This window comes from Vidua chalybeata, chromosome 30 (genome assembly GCF_026979565.1).
Source record: "Vidua chalybeata isolate OUT-0048 chromosome 30, bVidCha1 merged haplotype, whole genome shotgun sequence".
NCBI lineage: Eukaryota > Metazoa > Chordata > Aves > Passeriformes > Viduidae > Vidua > Vidua chalybeata.
Window position 1 is genome coordinate 2905120 of NC_071559.1, and position 25017 is coordinate 2930136.

Here is a 25017-nt window from a genome sequence, read left to right on the forward strand (position 1 = left end):
AAGGCAGAAGGCAGCTTGATGTTCCTGAAACCTGACATCCCTTTTGGGGCTCTAATTTATCCAGTTTGCTGTTCCTGCTCCCTGGGCAAGGACAATCTCTTCGGGATGACTAGACAAAGAGGTCCTGATCAAGTTTTCCTCTTTCTCCTTTCCAGATGTAAATACCACCTTAAATTTTGCCCATTTATATTCATTATTTAGCCTATGGCAGGCTTTCTAGGCTTTTCCTCTGGATATTTGCATTTCCAGAAGACAACTCCATTCCATGCAGAGGCTGTGTTGTGACTTCTCCAGCTAGCTGACGATGTGATTGACGCATTTTCATCTTGACCTAAAAACCATTTCAAAAAAAGAGGCAGATTTTCTGGAAAACTGTCTGCCCAGCTCTGTGGAACGATGTCATTTGCCCACTTTAGGATGTAGTCAGTCCTGAGTTTCTGTCTCTCTCTAGCTCTGATTTCTTTTAAAGACCTTTGAACCTTCCATCCAAAATGCTACCAAAAGCAGATTTAACCAGCATGAAAAATACTCCCACAAATTCTCCTTATTTTACTTCCTGAAGTCCTTGGGAAAAAAGATAAATTCCACAGGGTGTGGTGACATTTTCTGGCATCTCAGACTTTGTGGAACTGCAGTGCTGAGAGTATTTTATCCCTTGCATGTCAGAGCTCAGCTGGTTTTTGGCATGGGGCTGCCCTGGTGGCTTTGCCTGAATTCTGCAGGACTGGAGCTTAAATATATTTACAGGACAGGACTCTACTTGCCTTTCAAAACACATCCCTGTGCCCCAGAGCTACAAAACCATTAAGGAGCTAAAATCCCACTGGCATCTCTGGAAGAACACTTAAACAGGTGCTACTGAATACAGAAGACCAAATATCTGATTATCCCTGGAGAAATGCTGCTGGGCAGGCTCGAATGGGAGAGCCGGGGCACTGAAAGAGAATTTCCCTTTGCAGTGAGAAATTATTCCAAGATGGTGCAGATGGTGCAGGTCAGCTTGTTTCTTTTTGGACAATGTGGGTCTGAACCTGGATTGTCACTTTAAATTCATGAGCATCCATTGCCTCGGTGATTTGCATAAAATTCAAAGCCAGGGTGCGATGGGAAAATGAGATTTTTGTCTTCATGGTTCCTTGACCCCAGTAAAGGCAGCTCGTCCTGAAGCTGAAGAACGGGTTCAGATCAGATGTTAGAGCTGAATGAATGTAATGGGATTAAAGGTGGGGCTGCCAAGAAGAAAGAGGGAATTGTCACTTCAGGCTCCCACACTCTTCTCGCTCGGCTCGTTATCCACAGGGTATGTGAGTGATGCAAAGGCCACCTGGAAAACGCTCCCTTTCCTTCCTGGGCTGCTTGGTGGTGTGGAGGAGCCGAGGCTTGGGGCTCCAAACCCAGAGGCAGATGTGGCATTTTCATGTCTGTTTGGATCAACTCTGCCAGGCTCTGGGCTCAAGCTGAAAGAGGGAAAGTCGAAGTTAAATATATGCAAGAAATTCCTCCTGTGATGGTGAGGAGACCCTGCAATGGATTTCCCAGAGCAGCTGGGGCTGCCCCGTCCCTCAAAGGGTCCAAGGCCAGGCTGAATGGGGCTTGGAGCAACCTGGCATAGTGGAAGTTGTCCCTGGCCATGGCAGGGGGTGGAATGAGGCAGATTGTAAGATCCCTTCTAATCCAATCATTCCATGAATCCATAGGTTTAGACTCTATCAATTTACAAAAGGGTCTGTCCAGATTGACACTGTGCAGGACCTGACCTCCATCTTCCCCAAACCCACATTCCTATCTTTTTTCTCTCCAAAATACCCTGATCTACATGAACATCTTCAAGCAGGCAGCAGCAAACATGGCTTTTGCAATAGCTGGGAGTTGAGGACAGGGATGATTAAAGGTTTTTTCCCAGAAATGCAAGAGCTGCCAGACTGCTTTTGCCCCCTGGGGAGCTGGCTGGTGTTTGGTGTTCAGGTATTGCTTTGCAGGGAGATGATCAACATAAATTATGAGCTGTTGGGGCACTGGAAGCTTCTTGTTTTGGGTGTTTCTGCTTGGTATTTACATAGAAATGAGATGGAGCCTGAGTCGTGTTCATGGAGCAGAAAGGATGAAGACAGCATTTCCAAAAACATCTTTAGCAGAGTAAGTTTTGCTCTCCCACCAAGGGCTGACCCACTTGGCTTTCACCACCCCCCAGCCAACTGTGGCATTTATTAAAATAATATTGGTGCTCTGCTCCCTGCTGATCACATCCAGTATACCACAAGGGGAGCTAAAATGACGGATGCCGGGAGAGCAGCAGAGGCCAGAACTCATCCCACACTGGGTCCATCCCCACCCCACCAGCGAGGACAGACTGAGTGTGGGATGGGGGCTGACCTCATCCTCCTGCCCTGGAGGGGTCGAGGGAAAGAAGCCGTGAGTCAGCAGGGAAGTCTTGGAAGCAGAGTGGGACATGGGGGAATAAATTCCAGCCCCTGGTTCTTGGTGAGCCTTTCACAGGCACAGGAACCTGCCCACACCCTGCGCTGCTCCAGGCTGGACACAGGGATTTCTCCAAGGGTGATGCAGAGCTGGCCCAGGGGCCGTTGGCTGTACCACGGGGAGCTGTGGGAAGAGAGGAGCTGCAGGGCTGGTTTGTTTTCCTGTGATTCCAGCTGTCCATCCAGCTGGGCTGAGTTGTCACCATGGCAAGATCCTCCCAGCCAAGTTATAGAGACCCATCAGGGGGTCACTGTGCAGGGGAACTGGGAGCCCTGCAGAACTCCAGGAGCGTTGGGACAACACTCAAGCATCCGGTGGGATTTTTGTGGTGTCCTGTGCAGGGCCAGGACTGGGATTCGATGATCCTTGTGGGTCCCTTCCCACCCAGGATATTCCATGATTCTAGGAACTTCATAGAGAAAAAGGAGAGGCTGATACAATTTCTCCTAAATCCCAGTTTCCTAAAATTGTCAGAGAGGGTTTTCCCTCCCTGGAAGGGATGATGGAGGGGCATGTCTAGCCACATCTCCAGACCCTGCTCTTTGTGTGAGTTCACCTGTTTTAAGGAAGGTGGTGGTTGAAGAAGAAGCCCTTGGTGCTGCATTTTGGGAAACTGCACTTTGCTCTTACTTTCTTCTAAAATCAACCCACTCTTGTGAGAGGGTTTCACGGGTGTGGTGTGGGATTATTTTCCTGATCCTCCCTGAGCTGGGTCTCACTGATTTCCTTAAACAAGGGCCTGCCTTTTTGTTCCATCTCCAGAGATGCCAGACACTGTGAGAGATCCCAAGCAAACGGCATACCCACGGATGCTTAAATAGCCTCCTTTCCAGACTTCCTTGTGGCCACACTAATCAGTGGATGGAATAAAGGTATGCAAAGGTGCTTCAGGAAGGAGAGCAGACAAAACTTTCTTGAAGCGCCAAACTCCACCCGTTTGGAGACTCAGGTTTGAGGAAATTTCTATGATTTGCAATATCAGGGAGGGAAATAAAGCCCAGGCAGTGCAGCATGAATTATGCATGGAGTTTATTGAAGGTACAGCTGAAAGTCTGGAGTAAGCGAAGGGTAATAACTCTGTTCACTTACACATGAAAAGCTTTAACTCCGTCTATTGCACACAGGAAAAACAACACATGCATTTAACTACAGAAATATAAGGTGCTCGTTGGGGTGTAATTAAAATCTGCTCTACCAAAACACAGTGTAGCAACCTGGACCAATTTACATAAGCATTCCCAGCCCTCTTGTAAACAGGAAAAATTGGATTTTCTGCTGTCATTAAAGAAGTTAAATTACAGATGCAGCTTTGTCTTGGACAATTAAATTGTGGCTTCTCTCTCTGAAGTTGGGATGACCAAATTTTTCATCCTTTTGCAATAGCTGCATTAGGAGTCTCTGCTGGAAAGGGGTCAAGCAGGAAGGGTGACTGAAAAGCCAGCATGATGAGTAGAGACAGGGATGGTCTCTGAAATTAAAATCTCATCTGGCTGAGGGGGGCAGGGGGGAGTTACCCCCAAGAAAGACATCAGGGAGAGGGTGGGTTTTGTCAGGCTAAGGGTGTAGGCAGAGCGATGTCCTAGCGCACGGTTGTGTGATCCCTGTGGCTGTCAGAGGGAGGGGGAATACTGTTTTATTGCAGAAATGCTGATTATTATAAAATCTGCCGTGTCGGGCCCTGCCGGTCTCTACCGGGTCGTCCTGACCACGCGCACGGCTGTGCTGAACCTGTTCCCGCAGACCCCCGGGGGCCCGGGGATGAGCACGGGCCCGGGGCCGCACTGCTCCACCCCCGCGCACACCACGTTGCCCAGGTTGCCCAGGTTGCCCAGGTTGCCCACGCCGGCGGCGCACTGGACTCCGTCCACCCCGGTGAGCACTTCCCTCCCCACGCAGCCGACCGCGCTCCTGGCCCCGAATCCTGCCCCGACCTTGGGGACACAATCCACGCTCCGGGTGCTGAACCCGGCGTTGCCGAAGGACGAGACCATGCCCAGCCCCGCGCCGGCCCCTCCGCTCTTTACGGTGCATTTGCCTCCGATTCCAGACAGGGATCGGCACTCCCCGACCGTGCCCCCGCCGCTGACCACGGCTGCGGGAGAAAAACAGGCTCGGTCATCCCCAGAGCAGCGAAAACCCGGCTTAAAAGGAGCCTTACAAGCTTTAAAAGCTTGTAAGGAAATCAAGGCGGGGTTCATTAACTCACCTACGCTCACAGGGTTGCCGGTGCATATCCTGTCAAGGAAAGAAAAGTCTCAGAGATGTATTTAGGGACATATTCCTCAAATTCACAGGCAAATAGAGCCCAGGCACTGCCTCCTTAGAAACCTGGCATGTCCTTCGTCTCTTTAGGTGCACCCTGCTGACAGGTGCTTGCTCAAATTGCCCACCAAACCAGTGCAGGGTTGGATCCCTAATTCCATGGTCATACTAATGTCCCATCCTCTCTTTGGATGAGAACGTGATGCCCTCTGCACCCAGTGGGAGGGAAAAAAAGGGACCCCGCTCCCCTCTGCAGCCCTGGGTGCCACATTTCTTTCTCCTCCCATTGTCTTTTGCTGATCATCCTTGCAAGGTGCATCCAGGGCTGCTCCTACCTGCTCTCTTCTCCCTCCAGCAGCGTCCTGTATGTGGCAATCTCAATGTCCAGGGCCAGCTTGACATTGAGCAGCTCCTGGTAGTCCCTGAGCAGACAGGCCATCTTGTCCTTGGCCTGCTGCAGAGCTGTCTGCAGGTCAACCAGCTTCTGCCGGGCATCCTTGAGCGCGCAGTCTCCTCGTTGCTCCGCATCACAGATGGCTGTCTGCAGGGCTGAGATCTGGGGACAGCCACGGGAGGACGTTCCCACAAAGCTTCAGTCAAGCAAGGTAAAGCCCATCCAGTCCCATCTCCTGCCATGGGCAGGGACACCTTCCACTAGCCCAGGCTGCTCCAAACCACATTCAACCTGGCCTTGGACACTTCCAGGCACAATTCCTCTGGGCAAGAGGGCAGCCAAGGGTGATATTAAGGAATATCTCCACAGCATTGCTCATATATTTCTCAGCCAGGAAGTGACAGAGAGCCAAGATTTAGGCTGGATTTGTGGTAGCCAAGCTATTTGGGATGAAGGGGATGGGATCTGTTGGCTGCAACCTGGTGAGATGTTGGCTGTAATCTGGTGGGAGCCCACAGCAAACACTTATCCCGGTACTGGCAAACCAATGCACTTCTTATTTGCAAAGTGAGAAATAAATATGCTTTTTTGTGTGCATGAACAGCAGATGAGAAGTAAAAATAGACCTAATCTGGGGCAAGGGGTTCTTTGCAGCTCCACAGGGTGGGAACTGGTAGGACAATGCCCTTTGGTGGAGGAGCTGCGCTCCCAGGCGGATCCATCCCTTGGTCCTACCTGTTTCTTCACGTTGTCCGACTCACACTGCAGCTTCTGGATCATCCTGTTGAGCTCGGTAATCTCGCTCTGGTTGTTCCTCAGGTCATCACAGAACTTGCCCCGGCTGCTGTGGAGTTCCTCCAGCTGTTGCACAGGAAGAGGATGATGTCAATGCACCCAAATCCCCCTTCCCAGGGCCCCCACCTTCCCGGGAAGATGGGAATCTCTGCAGCTGCACCAGGGTCAGTGTCCCCAGGGCTCCACCCAGACATGGCCTCAGACTGGGTAAGGTGAGAGTCTCAGGGGAGTCCTGGACTTGCTGCTCTTGGAGGTCTTTTCCAGCCTTAAGGTTCTATGATTTGCCCTTTGGGAAATAGTGATGCTCCTCAGAGTGCACAAAGGGGACATCTCTGAACATTCTGATCTGCTCTGCTTGTACTGAAATGTCTCAAATCACACTTCTAAGGTTGGTTTGTGTTTGGGTTTTGTTGTTTTTTTTCTTTTGTTGTTGTTTGTTTGGTTTTTTTGTGTTTGGTTTTTTTTTTTTTTTTTTTTGTATGACTTTATTAAGCAAACTGAAGCTAATACACAGTGTGAGGCGGGTTAAAGTTGCATCATGGAGGATGGGAATGGTCTCAGAAATGGTCAGTCATAGAAATTCACAGAATACTCACCCTGGTTTGGTAGAAAGCCTCCACCTCAGCCTTGCTCTTCTGGGCAATCTCCTCGTAGCAGCACTCCACGCTTTTGATGATGCCCTCCATGTCCAGGTCCCGGCTGTTGTCCATTTGCACGATGACAGAGGTGTCACACAGCTGGCAGTCCAGCTGAGCCCTCTCCTGCAGGACCAGAGCATCAGTTCCATTCCCTCAACCAGCCATGCCAGCAGCAACCCCAGCAAGGGGGGTCTGGCTGGAGTAGGTTCTCCCCTGAACTCCCAGCATGGGGTTTTCCAGTTGGGCAACTGGTGTCCAGCAAGTTGGCAGCTGGGATTTGTTTTGGTGGCACAACATGGGATGGCTGGATGCAGTTCCCTAAGGATGGGTGGGGAATCTGGTGAAGCAAGTTCTGCATTTTTGGCTGTGTCAGTGCTCTCCTGGATTTGGATTCTTTGAGCCCCACTGACCCCTGCTGAAGGGGTTTAGCTCAAGAAGGTGTCAATGCAAATTGTCCCCTGTGTCTTTTGTTAAAAACTTGCGGAATTTTAGACAGAAGTGTTATTTTCATAAAAATATTTTGACTAATGTAAAAAAAAAATCCCACAAAAAGTGCTAGAAACATTTGGCCAGCCCAGGGATGGTTTGGATTAGAATGTAAGAGGTTTTCAGGCAAAAGATCCCTCCCCTTGTGGACAGCAATGTAGCAACCAAGACACTCTTTGCCTTCCAAAGTAGGTGTGACAGCGTTGTTATCAAATACTTCTAAAAGGCATACAGTTTTGGGCTGCAATTCCAGGATTTTCTGGAAAGACACCTTTCCCTGCACTCTTGGTGTAAGACTTGGGTGGGGAGGGCAGGAGATGATGCCTCACCCCAGGGAGCAGATTGGGCCAGGAGCTCTTACCTCAGCGTAGATGCACTTCAGGAACTCCAGCTGCTGCCGCAGGAGACCCACCCTCACCTCCAGCTCCTCCTTGGTCAGGTAGAGACAATCCACATCCTGGAGAGATAGCAGGAATTTGGTGAAAAGAGGTGAAGGAACGACTGTGGTAAATCCCAGGTTTTCTTTAGAGTAGGAGAAAACCCTACTATTTCCAGCCCTTAGCGCTATGTGGGTTTGGGCTTCATGTACTAAAAACCTCAGAGGCCCTCCAGATTCGTTGGGTTGCCTCATTTTTGGGGCATCACGGTGTGCCATGGTGCCAGGACCCCCCACTTCTCCCACTGACCCCACGCCCAGGGTTTGCCCACCCTTACGTGGCCCTGACTCACCTTCTTGAGCACCACGAACTCGTTCTCCGCTGCCGTGCGCTTGTTGATCTCATCTTCGTACCTGCAGGAAAGCAGAGTGGGGAGATGCTGAGCCTTGGGGGTCCCATCTGCATCACCCAACTGCCCAGTGCAGACAGTGGGAAATGAGATTTCACATTGCACCTCGTTTTTTTATCATTATTTTTGCTTCGTTGCTGTTTCTTACACCCTCACTGGGTTTTACTCAGCAGTTTCAGCCATGCTAGTGGTTTGGGTGGCTGGAGTCAGAGGACAGAAAATCCAGCCAAACCACCAGAAATGCAAAGCTGGAGGCTTGGGTTGCTGCTTCCATCCCTTCTGCTTTGTGAGATGTTTTTCCAGAGCATTCAGGACTGTGCTCAAAGTGTTTATGGGGAGACTGGCCAAAATACCTCAGGGGAAGTTCAGGAGCTTGAGCAACCTGTGAAACTCCAGGGTGCACTGGGGAGCACAGTCAGGGCATAATGAATTAGTAATTGGGACCTGCAAGAACTTCCAACAAGATGCTGATTCTGTGAGTTGGACCTGCTTGGTGGTGGCTCAGCCAGAAAAAACACCTGAAATGATGAACTCTGGGGAAAGTTGATCCAGTGACCTGGTTTGTGGCTTAGCAGAGCACATGGGGAGATATTAAGGAGTATCTACGGCTTAGATTAAAAAAAAAAAAAATTCTCACATTCCCTCTGGGAAGAGAGAATGAATCCCAGCATGATGTGGGTAAAGAGTGAGGTGGAGAAAATTGGCTGAGGGGTTTGTTTGTTTTGTGGGAATGGATGGCACTGGGGAAAACTCAGGCACAGGTGGTGGGGGAGATTTGATATGGCAAACCACAGGGGTGTGCAGGAGGCAGAGGAAGAGTGGTTCCCTATCCTGCCCTGTATGGAAGCTGGGCTTGAAAACGTCTCCCAGTCCATCTCCAGCGCAGCACTGGATGCCCAGTGCAGGAAATTCGCCCGGTACTGCGGTGCCTTGCCCTGTGCCCCAGTTTGTTGATCCATCCAGTGCAATTTCCTTAGATTCACACTCAGGGACACCACCCAGGCCAGCAACATCCGCCTCTGCAGCTTGCCTCTGTGTGACTTACTTGCACTTGAACTCCTGAACCAGGTCCCGCAGGCACCGCTCCTCATTCTCCAGCCGCTCACGCTCCCCCATCACACACTCCAGCTGCTTCCTCAGGTTGCAGATGAAGTTCTCAAACACAGGCTCCAAGTTTCTCCGGGATGCTGGGAGCACATACTGCTGCAGCAGCTCCCACTTGGTGGTCAGCACCTTGTTCTGCTGCTCCAGCAGCCTCACCTGGGCAGGGAAGAGATGGGACAGTCAGGGTCTCCTGTCCCAGGGTTTCTGTACTTCCCAAAGGGAAAAGTGAAAATCAAATCGGAATTGCAAGTGGTCAGGTGCTGCTGTCTCAGGGGGTTGAGTGGGACCAGCATCTTCTCTGAGCTAAACTGGTCCCACCCAGGACTCGAATCTCAGGCTGAGCAACATCAGTGCCTTCACTCTGTGTTGAGGCCAAGCCTGGCTTCAGCCAACGCTTGCTCAGCCAGACAGCTTCGCTCCTCCTCCAGAACTGGATCCTCGGCCTCCCGATGGGCCCAGGGCACTAACAAGTCTTTCTCAGCACTAAAAGCTCCATCCAGATACATCCTCATTTGGATGTATCTGATTTAAACTCCAATTGTGGATATTTATCATGCCTTTCCACTTCTAGATTAAAGGGCTCTCTAGGAGCTTGATGGGTCATGAATAAGTCATTTTACAAATGGGAAGAAGCAGGAGTTGCTGCTCCTGGGTGGATTCAGTTTTTCCAGTCATAGAACAACTCTCCAGGAAAATCAAGATCAGATCAGACAGAGCAGATTTTCTTTGGTGTTTGAAAAATTCTTTCCCATAACAGCTCTCTAAACAGTCATGAAAACCCTTAAATGTAGCCAAGAAAACAATGATAAATTACATCTTTTTAGGAAATCACCAAATCATTTTGTTCACAGAGTGGAGGGACAGAGAAATTAAAATAGTTCCTCCCATTTTAGTTAAATTCATCCTTCCACATCACCTTCATGAAACACAAACTATTTTAAGAATGCAGAAGTCCTTTGGAGTTTATAGATTTGTGAGAACAACATCAGATTATACACTTGAAATAAAATTTCTTATCCTTCAGTGTCTTCATCTCATCACTCACATGTTTGGATTTACTATATCCCTGGAGCTGGTCCTGACTGACCTCTTTAGCAGGTTGGTGACCACCCAAAGGTACAACACTGGTGGTGTTGCCTTGGTGCAAGGCTTAAATCCAGAGGGTCTCCAGGCCAGGACCACATGGCTCATAAGAAACATTTAAATACCAGGACACCGGGAGAAAGAGCTCCCCTTGTTGTCTCTGGGGACATGCACCCTTCGGAGCCGAGGGATGCGGGGAGGGGAAAGTGGGGTCTCACCTTGTCGATGAAACAGGCGAACTGGTTATTGAGGTTCTTGATCTGCTCCTTCTCGTGGGTCCGCACTTGGCACTCCTCGGGGTCCACGCCCACGCACAGGGGCTTGAGGAGCTCCGGGTGGATGCTGACGCCGCGAATCCCCTCGGACCTCCCTCCGCCGAGGCCAATGCCGATGCCACCACCGTAGCCCCCCATGGCCACGCCATCCCCCAGGCCTCTGTAGCTGCCCAGGCCCCCGAAGCTCGCACAGTTCCCAAAGCCCACGACGGTGCCAAAGCGGCCCCCGCCGTAAGCAACGCCGCAGCGCCCAACGCCGGCACCGCCGTAGACCCCGCTGCGGCAGCTCCCACCAAAGGAAATCCTTTGCCCTCTGCCCAGGTCACAGACACTGCGGCTGCTGAAGCCACCGATCCCACACCTCCGTCCCACGGGCTGGCAGACGGAAGCCGAGCTGCTGTTGGGCCTGCCCAGGCCGCAGACGGCAGATGCCGAGGAAAAGCCTCGTCTTCCCAGGATGGAGCCAGAGGTGTAGCACTGTCGGCTCATGGTGGCTGGGGTGGGCGGGCAGTGACGGCAACGCAGAGGAGCAACAGAGGAGCAGGGGCTGGAAGAAGGAGATCTCCTTTAGCTCCTCTGAGGCAGAGCCCTTCTCCTTATATACATTTCAGGAGGTGCCTCAGATGCAAAAATTTAATTTATCCACTGGGTTTGGTCTGCCTGGCAGCAAGGAATGGCTTCCAACATTTTAAACCCACAGCAAACACTTCTATCTCATATGAAATAATGTGGAAATTAAAATAAACTGCTTTGCTTGCAAGCTTCAGTTTCAGGACTTATATTTTACTTAATTAATCTGCTTCCTTATTGTGTAATTATAGTTTAGCAAAATAATTCAAGGGGTTTTTATTCATGGCTTGTTTACGGTTTGGTTTCACCACAGTGTTTAATTACGTTTCAGGACCTCCTGCAAAATGTCGTGGGGATGCCGCCCCTTTCAGGGTCCATGGCCAGCTCCGGGCGGGCTCTTGAGCAATGACAGCTGCTGACAGGGAGAGGGAAGGCGGATCCATCCCGGCTCAGCACTGACGTTGTTGGGAGCGCTCTCGTAAGCATTTATTCCTTCCTCTTGTGGGGATGGCTGTGGCTCTTGGAGAGAATTCGGGCGCTGACCGTCAGAATGGGGCTGGTGGTTTCCATACGGATGGAGCAGGAACCGCGTGAGGTGGTGCTGAGGATGAGTTTGGTCATGGGGAAGATGCTCTGGGGGTTCACAGAATCATGGAGTCATGGAATGATTTGGCTTGGGAGGGACCTTAAAGCTCATCTCAATCCACCCTCTGCTGTGAGCAGGGACACCTTCCACTGTCCCAGCTTGTTCCAAGCCTCATCCAACTCGGCCTTGGTCACTTCCAGGGAAGGGGCAGCCATAGCTCCTTTGGACAACCCGTGCCACAGCTCAATGGGGCTTCCACTGCCCCTTATCATACCTGAAATTGAAGAGAAGGCATTTCTGGAAAATGAGAGTGATTTATTACTGAGTTATGTGCCCAGGGAAAGTGCTAAATTTCGAACATGGGCGTGATGGGTCTGGGGCACACAGCAGATTCACAAGAACAGGAGAAGCAACAAAGCAGGGAAGTGTTACAAGGAGGTTGAGAAACGTCAGGTGGAGTGAAGGTTTTGCCTGGTCATCCCTTGACACACCTTTTTGACATTAAATCTGTCCAGTAGTATCTGGTAATGAGAAGGCATTGTCCCATCTTAATTAAAATTCTTTAAAAGAATTTTTAATTTACTTGGAAACAAAGTTCCTTTTTTGCCTTAAAAAAGGGGTCTAATCGCATAAACAAAAGAGATTGCGGAGCTTGCCCTGAGAAATCTTTACATCTTTGCTGGGGCAAAATTAACTGGTTCTGGGCAGACTCAGTGCTATTGTCAATGTGAAATGCACAGGAAGTCAGGAAGAAGAATCAGGATATTTAGAATATTTGTGGAGTATTTCCTGGAAGGATCTTTCCTTTTTGTTTTAATAGATCTCATAATGGGTTGAAATGGAAAAATTACTATATTTAATTATAATTATGTGGGGTTCCATTATAGCTATGTTGGTCTGAGTATACACAGATGCACATCTTGCAATGAGATGTACTTTCATAGAATCGTGGAATCATGGAATGGTTTGGAAGGGGCTATAAAACTCATCTCATTCCAACCCCCTGTTGTGGCCAGAAACACCTTTCACTTTCTCAGATTATTCTCATTTGCAGATATTTGGAGAAATCAAATGAGCTTTTGGGCACCACATGCTTCATGTCACTTTGAGGTAACCCAGGCACTGGGGCCTCTTGCATGCAAGTGAAAAGAGAAGAAATATTTTGGAGATGAGTTTTATTTTGAGCCAAAGCATTGGTGCAATCCCTGGAGAAGACTCTGGGTGTGTGAAGCCAAACATGGAGCACTGCCTGGGGACAGGGCGTTCACGGACAGGACAAAGCATCACTGAGCCCTTAGGGAGGTCCAGACATGACCTCCATGAACTTTTTTAGTCTGGCACAACCACGGGCAAGCCGAAAAGAGGGAGAAGCCAGGCTCTTTTTCTGCTCTCCATGTGGCTCAGCCCTCCACAGCTGTGGGATCGGGAGCAGCTGCTGCTCTGAGCTCTGCTGCCCAGAAGAACCACAGAGAGACTGCATCTCCTCTTCACGGCAGGAAAGACATGGCCCTTTTCCTTGAGGACAACAACTTTCCAGTTTTTCCAGCTGTGAGAAATGTGCATCTGGCTGGGGTCAGGTCCCAGTTATCCCCCGTATCTCTGCTCAGCCACCGTGGAGTGCCTTGTACCACAAGGGTGACACACATTTCAGGGCTGTAGACGCTCCAAACCCCTGGTTTTGCTGGAAAACAGGGGAAATGCTGCTCATGGGACAATCATCCTCCACCAGCTGCAAGCCCTGAGATCCCTTCTTGTGTATGAAGAGTTGTTGGGCTGTTCCTCCACAACAAACCTGATCTTCAGCCTCTGGCTCCTGCTCCTGTCCCTAAGAAGTGGCTTTTCCAGGTGCCCAGCCTTGCACATCAGAGGAAGTCAGTCCAGGGCAGCACCTGTGGTTTGCAGCTGCTGAGCTTTCACAAAGCCGGTTTGGAGTCACATGGTGGAGGTTCACCAACTTCAAAGCAGGAAGGACTCCAATGGGATTTGGGCTTCCCAAGAGAAGGGTTGCAATGGTTTTCATGCACAAGTCGCCTTCCTTGAGACCTTTTCATGTGTCCACACTTTGTCCTGGCTGGTTGTGGGTGAGATGGTATTGGCAGAGAGGGACCCAACCTTCCTCTTCCCAAGGAGGATATGAAACTGCTTCTCACATGGATTCATCTTTTATTTTAACCTACAGCTTCCACCCAGTTTTACAGGGGAAACCCCTGAGCTGCTTGGCTCTAAACATTCCTTGAGCTGTGGTGGCTTTCATGAGACTTTAAAACCTTTGAGATTTACATGTGCCCAGATAAATTCATTCTGCTTAAGCACCTACTAAACTGGGACCTGCTAAGCCACTCCTGCAGACAGGGAGAGCCTGGGGGCATTTCCAACCTGTTGTTGGGATTTTGGCTGAAAAAACCATCCAACAGAGTCTGCTTTGTCCCAGTGAGAAAAGCACTTTTTAAGACCCTCTCCTTGGAAAACAGGGCTGTCAGGGCTGGTGCTGGTGGTGTGCTCCCTCCCTCCCTGCAGGCTGGGCAGTTTTTGTGGCTCCCTTCGGAAGGGACACAAAGTCACCATTAAAAGGTTAATGAGGCCCCCAGGACACCTCCCACTGGTTTGGCTGGTCCTGCTCTCCAAAGGTGGCTGTTCCCCATCTCTTAAGTGCAGCTTGATTCGGCTCCCACATCAAAGCAGACAGGGATTAGTGGGGACAGGGGTAGAGATGATGGTCTGAAACTGGGAACCAGTAACCTTGATGCACAGCCGCTCCTCACCCTCAGCCTGGGTCGTCCCTGTCCATTTATGCTGCTTTGGGGCAAAGAGATGGAAGAGAATTCCTGAGGTTCCTTCCAGGCTGTTCCATGATTCCTGCCCATATGTACCACTTGCGTTTGAGGTGTTTCCAGGTATGACCTTCCCAGAACTTCATCCTTCCTTCTGCTGGACTCTGGGTGACCCGTGTGATCCTACCACCAGTGTTGGGGTGTTGTGACAGTCTGCTCAGAGAACAAAATGAGAGAATAGGATCCACCTGTGTGCCCCGGCAGCCCGGATGGACACCACCTCCAGGGGACACCAGGCCCAGCCTAGCCAGGCCAGGGAGGAGGATTGTCCTGCTTTGCTCTGGGCTGAGGCAGCCTCACCTCCATTCGGGGGGCAGATTTGGCTGCCATAAGATAAGGAAGACCTAAAGATGCTGGAGAGGGTCCAAAGGAGGGACATGGGAATGGGGAATGGTCTGGAGGGGCCACACAAAGTCAGCCTGGAGGAGACTGAGGGAAGACTTGTCACGGGCTGCATCTTCACCTTAAGGGGCAACTGTGAGCAGGGAGAGGACCTAGGGAACAGCTGGAGCTGTGTCAGGAGGGTCAGGTTGGATATTGGGAAAAGGTTCTGCTTGCAGAGGGTGGTCAGGCACTGAACAAGTTCCCTAGGGAATGGTCATGGGCCCGAGTCTGCCAGAGCTCCAGGTGCCTTTGGACAGCACTCTCAAGCACATGGTTTTTGGGATTTTTGGCATGTCTTGTACAGGGTCAGGAGCTGGACTGATTATTTGGGTGTGTCCTTTCCAACTCAGGATATTCCATGGTTCTATAAAATGCCCCCCCTCAAGGTGATGTCTCACACGCGGAACACCTTGAGCCACCTTTTGCAAGAGATAAAGAGGTCTCATAGCAACCACCACAAGTGTCCACCCCTTTCTTTGTAACATTCCTCCTTTGCATAGGAATTTGTGAGGCATTTTGACGTCATTCAGACAACTTTGTGTCAGTCCTCAGGGCTGAGGGACCACAAGGGCTCTAAACAAGGGTGGGATCAGAGTGATGGTGTCAGGATGAAAGCAGAGTGGCCAGAAAGGAGCACTGAGGAGGGTCACCCTGTTGAGAAGGAGCCCCCCAAAGGCACAAGGGGTCCACTGGAAGAGTTTTTTGGGGAAAGATTGGCAAAAAATCTCCCATGGGGAGCGTATCAGGTGTGGAGGTGGGAAATAGGGCTGTGCTGTTTCACAGGATAGTTGTCTTGTCTCTTCTATGGTACAGATGGTTTTAATCAGAAAATGTGCTCCTTCATGCACAGAGCCAACTGGGGACTCTGCAGGTGCCTTCCACCAGCTGAGTGAAAGGGGAGAGTGTGGAAGGAGGGAAATTCAGCCTCAGAATTTCAACTAGTTCCCATCAATGTCTGGAAATCTATCTGTGTGTCACACCAGTATCTGCAGTACCACAGGGAGTAGCTGCTCAGTGTTTGATGTAACAGAGTTAATTTTTCAAACTTTTGTTTTAGAGTTTTCTTTAAAGAAAATGTGAAGTGGAGACAATGCACAAACATTTCATGCTGCTTGCTGGCAGCAGAGAACACAGATTTCATCAGCAAAACAATCTCTGTGCTGAATTTAAAAGTGAAGAAGGACAAGGAGAGGCATTGGTTAGAGAACAAAGCCTCTCACAGGCCATGTAAAAACAACTCTGCAGATGAGATCACCAATAAATAAAAACACTTCCAGCGTGGGAGTCCTTTACCTAAATTCAGATGCCTAAAAACCAGGCACCAAGTTGAAGAGAGAGGCTGTGAATAGCCAATGAGAGAGCTTGGGATCATCAAGGAATAGATTGTTTTCTAAAGCCACCATTGCAGGAGAACCTGGAGACAGGAGTCAGCAGGGCCCATGCAGGGTGATCCCAGAGCAGAAGTTCTTATCTTCCACAGCTGCCTCAGCAAAATAAAGGAACAAATTCGAAGCAGGAGAAATAACAATGGTGTGGTGAGCACCTATTCATTAAACTTCCCAGATGGACACTCAGATTAAGGAGATGACAGAAAGCTGAGCTTCTGGAGGATGTACCTATTACCTTAATGAATGGTTGCAGTCACTTTTGTGATTCATTTTGTCACCAACATGCAGAAAACCTCAGTGTGTCACCCCAGCAGTGGCAGCTCAGTGGGTGTGCTGTGTGTAATGGTTTCTCCAGTGAAATAAGTGGAGATAAAGGCAGGATTTGTCCTGGAGGAGTTGGCAACCACCTTCACTGCAGCCCTAATACTCAGGAGCACCTGCTCCAACGTTCCCTAAAGCCCCAGTGCCCTGGAGCAGCCAGATGGAACATTGGGCTCCTCACTCTTTATTTCCCTGGCTCAGCAAAGCCTGCAGGGTTGGAACCTCCATTTCCAGAGATTAACACCCTGAATGGCCACAAAACCACACGTTCCTGGAGATGCAGCACAGCAACAGTCACGGCACCTCTGGAGTGATGATCCCTCTCCCTAATGAGCAAGGTCATGGGATCATAGAACCACGGGATGGTTTGGCTGGAAGGGACCTTAAAGCTCATCTCATTCTGCCCCCTGCCATGGGCAGGGACACATTCCACTATCCCAGGTTCCTCTGAGCCTCACCCAGCCTGGCCTTGGACACTTCCAGGGAAGGGACAGCCACAGCTTCCTTTGGAGGTGCAAAGTCACACTTTGAATTCATTGCTTCTGATGGGGATTCCTTCACTGCTCAACCTAAATCTCCTGTTTTGGGAAACTCTTCCTTTCATGGCTAGAGATGTGCCCATACTAGCTTTGAAATCCAGCTGGGCCCCATCTGTTGCCACCAGGCTTGGGAACCTGGGCTGCAGGAAAACCCAGCACTGAGTGACTGGAAAAGAAAGCCAAGAATCAGCACAGAGAAATGGGAATGGAAAATCCTCCTGTGAATCCTGCCCTGGGCTGAGACCCCATCGTGGGCAGCAGGCAAGAGGGGCGGTTCTGCCACTGTGCCCTGCTCAGGTGAGACCCCACCTGCAGAGCTACCCCAGCCCTGGGAGCCAGCACAGGCAGGACATGGAGCTGCTGGAGAGAGCCCAGAGGAGGCCACGGAGATGATTAAAGGGATGGAGCAGCTGCTGTGAGGAAAGGCTGAGAGAACTGGGATTGTTCAGCCTGGAGAAGAGGAGGCTCTGGGGTGACCTAATTGTGGCCTTCCAGTGCCCAAAGGAGACAACGAGGATCATACAGAGAGACTGTTTGTAAGGGCCTGGAGTGCTAGGACGAGGGGGAATGGCTTCCCACTGAAAGAGAGTGGAGATTAGGTATCAGGAAAAAAGTCTTCCCTGCGAGGGTGGAGAGGCCCTAGCACAGGTTGCCCAGAGCAGCTGTGGCTGCTCCACCCCTGGAAGTGTCCAAGGCCAGGTTGGACAGGGCTTGGAGCAGTCTGGGATTGTGGAAGGTGTCCCTGCCCATGGTGGGGGCGGCACTGGATGCATGTGTGGGTCAGACTGGAGAAGAGAAGGATCCAGGGCGATCTTGGAGCCCTTTCCAGCACTTAAATGGGCTCCAAGAGAGCAGGAGAGGGACTTTGGACAAGGGCCTGGAGTGCCAGAAGAAGGGGGAATGGCTTCCCACTGGCAGAGGGCAAGGTTTGGGAAGAAATCCCTCCTTGTGAGGGTCCAAGGCCAGATTGGACAGAGTGTGGAGCAGCCTGGGAGAGTGGAAAGTGTCCCTGTCCATGGTAGGGGTGGCATTAGATGATCTTTCAGATTCCTTCCAACCCAAACCATTCCATGAATCTCTATTTTCTGCCAACAGGACTCTCTGGCTATGCTCTGTTAGAGGATCAAAAAAAAGCACTTTAGGTAAACCTACACTTTTCTGGGCAAACTGTGCTGAGTGGGATCTTAGAAATTCACATTTTCATTTCCAGCTCAGCACCTGGGTGATCCCAAGTGATTCAGGCTCCCTCTTCCCCCTCGGCTTGGCAGGATAGACACACTGGGGACATTCACTGGGGGAACTCCAGGGCAATTTCTCAGAGCTGCAAACACACATCAGTGTTTGGCCTTGTTATTCCCTTTGTTCTTGTTATTATGTGGCTGATTTTTCTCCCTTAATATCCCATGGGGAAATCCACCTGCTGGGCACCGCGTGTGATCCCAGGCAGGGTGAAGCACCTGCGTCTCTTGTTCCCCATGCAGAATGGTTTGCATGTGGAAATCTCAATGTTCCAATGCCAGCTTGGTGTTCAAGGCATCCCAATAATTGCACCCCTGGTATTCCAAGCTCCTCCTTGGCTTCACCTGGAAATCCTTCCATGTTTTTTTTTTTTCTCCGGGACATTTTCGCAACGCTGTCACTGCTCAGCTTAGCCTTCCTGATCCTGTCTGCAGCCAGGCTGCTCCCAAAGCACAGACGGGAGGCTTTACTTTCCCTTTAATTACTGAGCACGACAGCTGCGGCTTCCTCAGCCTCATTTCATTAAGGGCTGACAAACACCCTGGGCTGTCCCCAAAACATCACTGCCCCTTTGAGCAACTCCTTTCAAGTCACTCCAAGAGTTCATGATAAAGGGGACTGGTTGCTTCTGCGATTGCTACTGGGTCTGGCATAAGTGCCTGTCACCCCGCGGGGTTTAGCACCTCCTTCCCACCCAAACCCTCATCACTGTCCCACACAGAGCCCTGCAGGGCAGGCTGTTGGCCACCACTCTGAATCCAGAGCTCTCGGATGCACAGTTCACAGTTCCTTTACCCTGAATCCTCATTCTTTGACCTCAAAACTGAACAAGAACCTTAAAATCTGGAAGGTTTTTATCCTTTCCCTTCTTTCCCCTAACTGCCAATTTTATTTTTGTCATACAAAACAACCCATTTCAAGGCAGCTGGCAGAGGTCCTGTTTAATTCCTTCTCCCAGATCAACATCTGGGCTCTTCCAGAACTGGAATTGCTCTTGTGAAATAATATTCAGTAGCTGATTCCTCCTTCCTTTACGGTTCCAAGTCTTGAAGCCTGCCCTGGGCTGTGCCCTGTGATTTCTGACAGGGCCTGTATGCCAGAAATTGTCCATTTTCACAACAATGCAGGCGTCACAAACCTTGTGCCTAAAGGTTGTAGAAAAGCTGCTGTCCGGAGTGAATCCCCCTCATTTGCATCACTTTTGGGGAAATGCAGAACTAATTTTCTAATGGGAGTCTCCCTCATGCCCAGACTGGGGTGATTCAGCATAGAAGAAACCACCACAGCCTCCTTTTAATCCTGGAAATTAATAAATCTCCCTACTGTGCTGGGCCATGGCCAGTGAGTGCCGGGTGGAGACAGAGGATTCCCCACCTGAACCATGAAGAATATTGGTGGTATTTTTGTTCCTGTATAGAACCAGCCCATAAACCTTTGTGGGTAACACAGCCCAGCTCTGTCACTACCAAAGCAGGCTGTGCTGAACACCAGGGTGTTTCAAGGAAAAAAGCAAATCCAACCTGTATTTCCCTATGGATAGATAGAAAGGGAGGGATTTCTGCTCTTCAAACACCTCTCAGCAATCCCAGGTCCTGCCTCCCCCAGCCCACCCTGCCCCACAGCGCTCTTGCGGCACCATCCAGCTCCCAGAGCCAGTGCAGGACTGGTGACACTGGTTCACACTTGGCTGCTTTGCATGGCTGGCTGGGGCATGGGTTCCTTTCCTTTCTTCTGAGCAGATTTGTGGAGGGTGTTGTCTGTGGTCAGGAACTTCCCCAAGCCACCTCAATGACACAGACCTGGTAAAAGTGGAGAGGAGGAATCACAGAATCACAGAATATTCTCATTTGGAAGGGACTCAAAAGGATTACCGAGTCCAACTTTTGCAGAGATAAATCTGCTCGTCTGTGCTCTGGGAAGAGCAAATTTCCTGAGAAGGTTTCATGGCTGTAGAAAAGGAACCCTGAACCCCTTAAAATTAGGTCAGAATTTACCCAAATGTTTGGTTTGGCCACCAAAGAAATAGGTACAATGTTCCCCATGTTCCAGGGCTGAAGAATGAAAAAAAAATTGGAATTTCCACTAAAACCACGGTAAAGTGTGGTTAAGCAGAGGAGAAAAAACCCCTGCATGACCCCACTTCGCTTTATCCAAGGAGGTGGAGAATCCTCCCCACATGCTAAGCCTGGACCACAGGCCTGGAATATCTTTGTCCTGCCCTGATCCACCCCTTCACAACTCAGATCTCGGACCAAACCTTCCCCCTTCCTCCCGTTAGTAACACTGACCACATCAGAGGGAGCAACTTGCTTTGGAATAAAGCGTGGATTGTGGATCCATCTGACTGCAAGGAATGAGTGTTGGCAGGAGGAACTAATTAGGGACTAATTTCTTACCTATCTATCCACAATCTGCTCTGTTTCAGGTTCTTTGGATCTTGTTTGTTCTACCTGCCCAGGGCTGCAGGGCTGAAAACCCAACCTTGGATTTCCCATCAGTGCAACTACGAGTCCCCCATTTGGCTCCACCTTCGTGTGCTGGAACTGGCAACAGTGGCGCAATGGGCGTAGTAAATTGTGTGTTTGGTAATTAATAGAAAGCAATGTCTCAGGAGAAGAGACCTCTCATTTGGGGTCAGAAAGGGGAAACAAAACCACTGGACTTCCCAGGAGCTGGAAACAGACTGATAATTGGATAGCCGAAAACAAAGAAGCCCAGATTATTCCTGATAATCATTCTCTGGGAAAAATCCGCATCCACTTCACAGAATCTCAGAATCACTGAGGCTGGAAAAGCCTTCCAGGATCACCGAGTCCAACCTGTGACCAATCCCCACCTTGTCACCCACACCAGAGCTATGAATGCCACGTCCAGTCATTCCTTGGATACCTCCAGGGATGGGAACTCACCAGTCACCTTCTGTCCTCCAGGAACAACTTCTGAGACATTTAAACCTTTTTTTTTAACACCTAAAACCAAAAGCTGAAATGGCACAATCTGATTTGGTTTAAAGTGAGATATTCCAAACCAAATCATTGTGGTGTGACTGGGGACTTCCCAGTTTGACTCTGTAAGGAATCCACCATGGAGTAAAGCAAAAATCCCATTCCTACATTGTCAGCAAAGGAGGCAGATTTGCTTCTGAGATTCCTATATCTCTCTCACAGGTGATTCATCCCAGGAACTCTGCTCGTGCTCCAGCTATTTAATTTTTTTGCAGAGTGGGAGCAACTGGGATGACCATGACCAGGATTCATCCTCCAACTTCTCTGCTGCCAGAACACCAAATCTCTTCACTCCCCAGATTCTGAGATTGTTAAAGCCAAGCCTAAGACACAAACATGCTCCCCTCGTGTCCCTCTTGCCTCCTCCTGATGTGCTCCACCACCACCATCTCCACAGAGGCCAAAGAGGGTTCCTGTTCCTGTAAATCTGATCCAATTTTTGCTGTTGCTGTTGATTCAAAGGCTGGATGAGTTTGGTTTTCCCTTTTCTGCTGCTCCTAAGCTAAAAGGCTTGAAAAGCTCCTCATTCAATGCTAAAGTGCAGAGGTTCAGCATCTTTATCTTATTCCAGGTCAGGAGAGAAGGAAGGGGCAGAGATGCCAGGGAGAGCCTGTCTAGTGGCAGACTTAAGAAAATGTTCCTTATCTTGGATTCCTTATCCAGGCTGGATGGAAGAAATGTCTCTTGAGCTTGCCTGGTTTTGTTTGGCTTGTGATGGTTGGTGTCAGCTTTTGATGTAAAAAACCATTTTGGTAACTCTTACACACGGGGAAAAATGAGCAAGTGGAAAAGCTTAAATGACAGCCTTGGCTTGGAGAGCATTTCCTTGTTCCATTCATTCTGCCGGGGTTAATTACCAGCTCGACTATTTAGTGGGATGGGTGTTCTTCCCTCTGTGGCTGCAGTTGTGCTGCTGTTCCTGCCTTGTGCTGCAGGGACACGCTGTGGCCAGCACTTCTGAGGGGTGATTTTCTGGGAGATTATTTTCTGGGAGATCACTTTCTCTCTGTTCCTGTCAGAGTCCCACCTCTTCCTCCTCTTCCTACATTCCGGTCTTGGTGCAATCAGTGCACAGGCATGATGTAGGAGAAGAAGGATCCAACTGAAGGATCCTAAAGCCCATCCCATTGCAGGTTGCTCCAAGCCTTGTCCAAACTGGCCTTGGAACTTCCAGGGATGGAGCAGCCACAGGTTCTCTCAGCATCCTGTGCCAGGCCCAACCCTCACCTTTCTAGTCTAGAAATTAAGCTCAGGTTGGGTGGGTTGGTGCCATGAATCCCTCCTGCTTTAAAGATGAATTTATGGTAGAATTGTCCCACCCTGGTCAGGATGATTGAACTGGAAGATGCTTGTTAGGGAGGGTGGGGAGGGGGTCTGACACAGGAGAGTCTCCCCTCTCCTCATGATGCTCTTTTGGCAGCACAGGTTTGGTTTTTTGGAGGAGGAACCGTCTGACTGGTCCATGTGTCCCTGGATGATGGAAGAGACCTGGATTGTGCCCTCAGCCTGGATAGCTTTTCTTCTTCCCATTCTCTTCTTCATCTCCTCAACCATGGTAGGTGTTATAACGAGTGTCTGAACTTGTTTCTATTGAAAAGAAAGGGAAAAATAGTCAAAACACTCCTTAAGACTAAAAAGGGAAATAAAAATAATAAAGTCAAAACAATCCCCAAGATTAAAACACAAAATAGATATTGGGAAGACAGGTAGCAATGCCTTGCCAGGAGAGAATTTTGAGCTTATTTTACAGCTTTAATGAATGGTTTGAAAACCATTTGAGATGAACCTTTTTCTCTTTGCACCTGAGATAAAATTTTTAAGAGCTGTAGCCAGAGAGAGAAAAATAAATGCAGCCTTCATTTCCCTCTTTGGTTTGCTAATAGCTCAGAATATTTGGGTGTTGGCTTCAGGAGGAGGAGGAGAAGGAAAGGAGCTGCCCTTGTTTTGGGTGAGGCAGGATCATCTCCCTTTCTTCTGTCTATTATTCAGGCTAGTAAAAGTTAATTATTCTTCTGAAATCAGTCAGTCACCTCCCGCTTCCTCAGTCAGGAATGGGAAGAGTCACCCTTGGTAATGCTCCGAATATTTCAGGCTTCTCTCTGAGCTCAGCCCAAGGCCCCACAGGGACAGCCCAGGCTCGAGTCCTCTCTCATCTGGGGCTGCCTCGGTGTCTGACTTTTAAAAGCTCTGGAAATCCTGGGGCTTGCCAGGCCCCCGCCCCTCTAAGCTGGGAATGCCTTGCAAAGCCAGTTCCTGTTTGTCCAGGGCATAAAGGCAGAGAAGGGAGGGGAAGAGCAATGGGTCAGGTCAACCAGGTGAGGATCAAACCCCAGCTCCGAAGCAGGGCTTCCTCCCCCTCCTCTTCCTCAAGAAATCATCTTTTTAGCAAAACCCAACAGAGAGGGACCTCAGCACAAAGCCAAGACAAATCATGCCGGGTATGGATTGTGAAGGGATGGCCAGGCCTCCTCACAGACACAAGGCCCAAATTTGGAGCTGCAGAGTTTCCCGAACACATGACCGAGGCTGAGTGACATCCGGACACCACACGACGAATCCGTGATGTTCACACAATTAACAGAAGCTGCCTGACGTGAGACACTCCTATTTCCAAATTCCACTTGCAAGTGGTGAATGAAGCAAGCTCAGATGCAGAATTCCCCACTGAGGTGGGCTCCATCCCATCTACTTGGAGACGATTAAAAATGAAACTGATGAACTGGGATTCCTTGGAGAGAGGGCACAGGTGGAGGACAAGCGTCCACCTCACTCTGCCAGGGTCTGACATGCGGCTGGTCAAAGCTGGATGAAGCATTTTCCACTCTCAACACAGAAATTACATCCCCTGCTGTTCACCAAAGGTGCTGATCTTCTTCCCCACCTCGCCCTTTGATTGTCCCCTTTTTTCAGGTTGCAATTAGAATGTTGCCTGTGAGAGTGGAGAGATTACTGGGGCTGCGTGGCCTGTAATTCTTCCTGGACTGGAGACAGGAAGAAATTCCCTGTGATAATAATGTCTGCAAGTCTGGCAGGGAGAGGCAGGGAGGATTCCTGGGAACTTGCAGGCGCCTGGCATGGGACACCCATGTTTGGGTTAATCCCCCTGCCCGGGGCTGCCTCCAGAGCCAGGACGGATCCCATTGGTGCAGACGGCCTCAAGCTCGATGCATTTCACGCTAAATTATGCACTTGTGCTTGGCCAGATGAATCACCCTGTGGAAATGTTGTTTTTTCCATGAAATAAACCCCCAGCAACCCAGGTGAGCTCAACATGGTAGACTCCAAAACCGGGGCAAGGTCAATCCCACCTCATTAGGGACAAGAGATCTCAGTGCCTTTAAGTTACACAGTTCAAATATCACTTTGTCATCACCAAAGCCACTAAAGCCAAGTTTTTGTGTCTGAAACATGTCTCTGGTCCCACAGCCCTGATGACCAAACCTATGAGCCCAGAAGGGCAGTGCTGAATTCATCTTCATTCAACTGCTCTGACTTGAAAGGATCAAACAAATACATTGTTTGGAGGTTGCAACAGGCTGGGAAACACTGCCATGTGGTGCTCAGGATTATTTTGGAGGTTTCTAGAAATCTTTGACATCAATTGTTAATTGGTCTATAAAATATCTTACGTGATATGCTCTGAGGAGATAAATAAACCACAGTAACCCCAGTGACACCTGAGCCCCATCATGTCCCAAACTGCCCACAGAGAATCCAAAGGTCTCTTTGGTTCTTATTCTCCCCAGAGTATTTTTTCACCTATTTTGTAGTTTCTTTAAATAAAATCTATGGAAAAATTGAGAGACAAAAGATGTCCTTTCAAAGCAGTTTATTGAGGACACGGTGAGAAGCT

The 25017-nt window shown here is 49.7% G+C and overlaps 1 protein-coding gene across 1 annotated transcript; it reads right to left on the bottom strand.

Moving 5' to 3' along the window:
- Nucleotides 1-4166: 4166 nt before the first annotated feature.
- On the bottom strand, nt 4167-10790 carry LOC128801448 (keratin, type II cytoskeletal 4-like). The gene is made up of 9 exons (XM_053967326.1): nt 10245-10790; nt 8885-9099; nt 7783-7843; nt 7415-7510; nt 6526-6690; nt 5870-5995; nt 5076-5296; nt 4685-4713; nt 4167-4570 (listed from the first exon to the last, which is right to left on the bottom strand). The coding sequence occupies exons 1-9, from the start codon at nt 10788-10790 to the stop codon at nt 4167-4169; spliced, it is 1863 nt and encodes a 620-aa protein (XP_053823301.1).
- Between the last annotated feature and the right edge of the window lie 14227 nt (nt 10791-25017).

What these genes read in the sequence shown, in the direction of transcription:
- LOC128801448 (XM_053967326.1), bottom strand. Translation starts at nt 10,790, where the DNA reads ATGAGCCGACAGTGCTACACCTCTGGCTCCATCCTGGGAAGACGAGGC. An exon ending in GTTCAGGAGTTCAAGTGCAA is followed by an intron (nt 7,844 to 8,884) that starts GTAAGTCACACA and finishes GCTTTCCTGCAG; the next exon opens with GTACGAAGATGAGATCAACA. An exon ending in AGTTCGTGGTGCTCAAGAAG is followed by an intron (nt 7,511 to 7,782) that starts GTGAGTCAGGGC and finishes CTATCTCTCCAG; the next exon opens with GATGTGGATTGTCTCTACCT.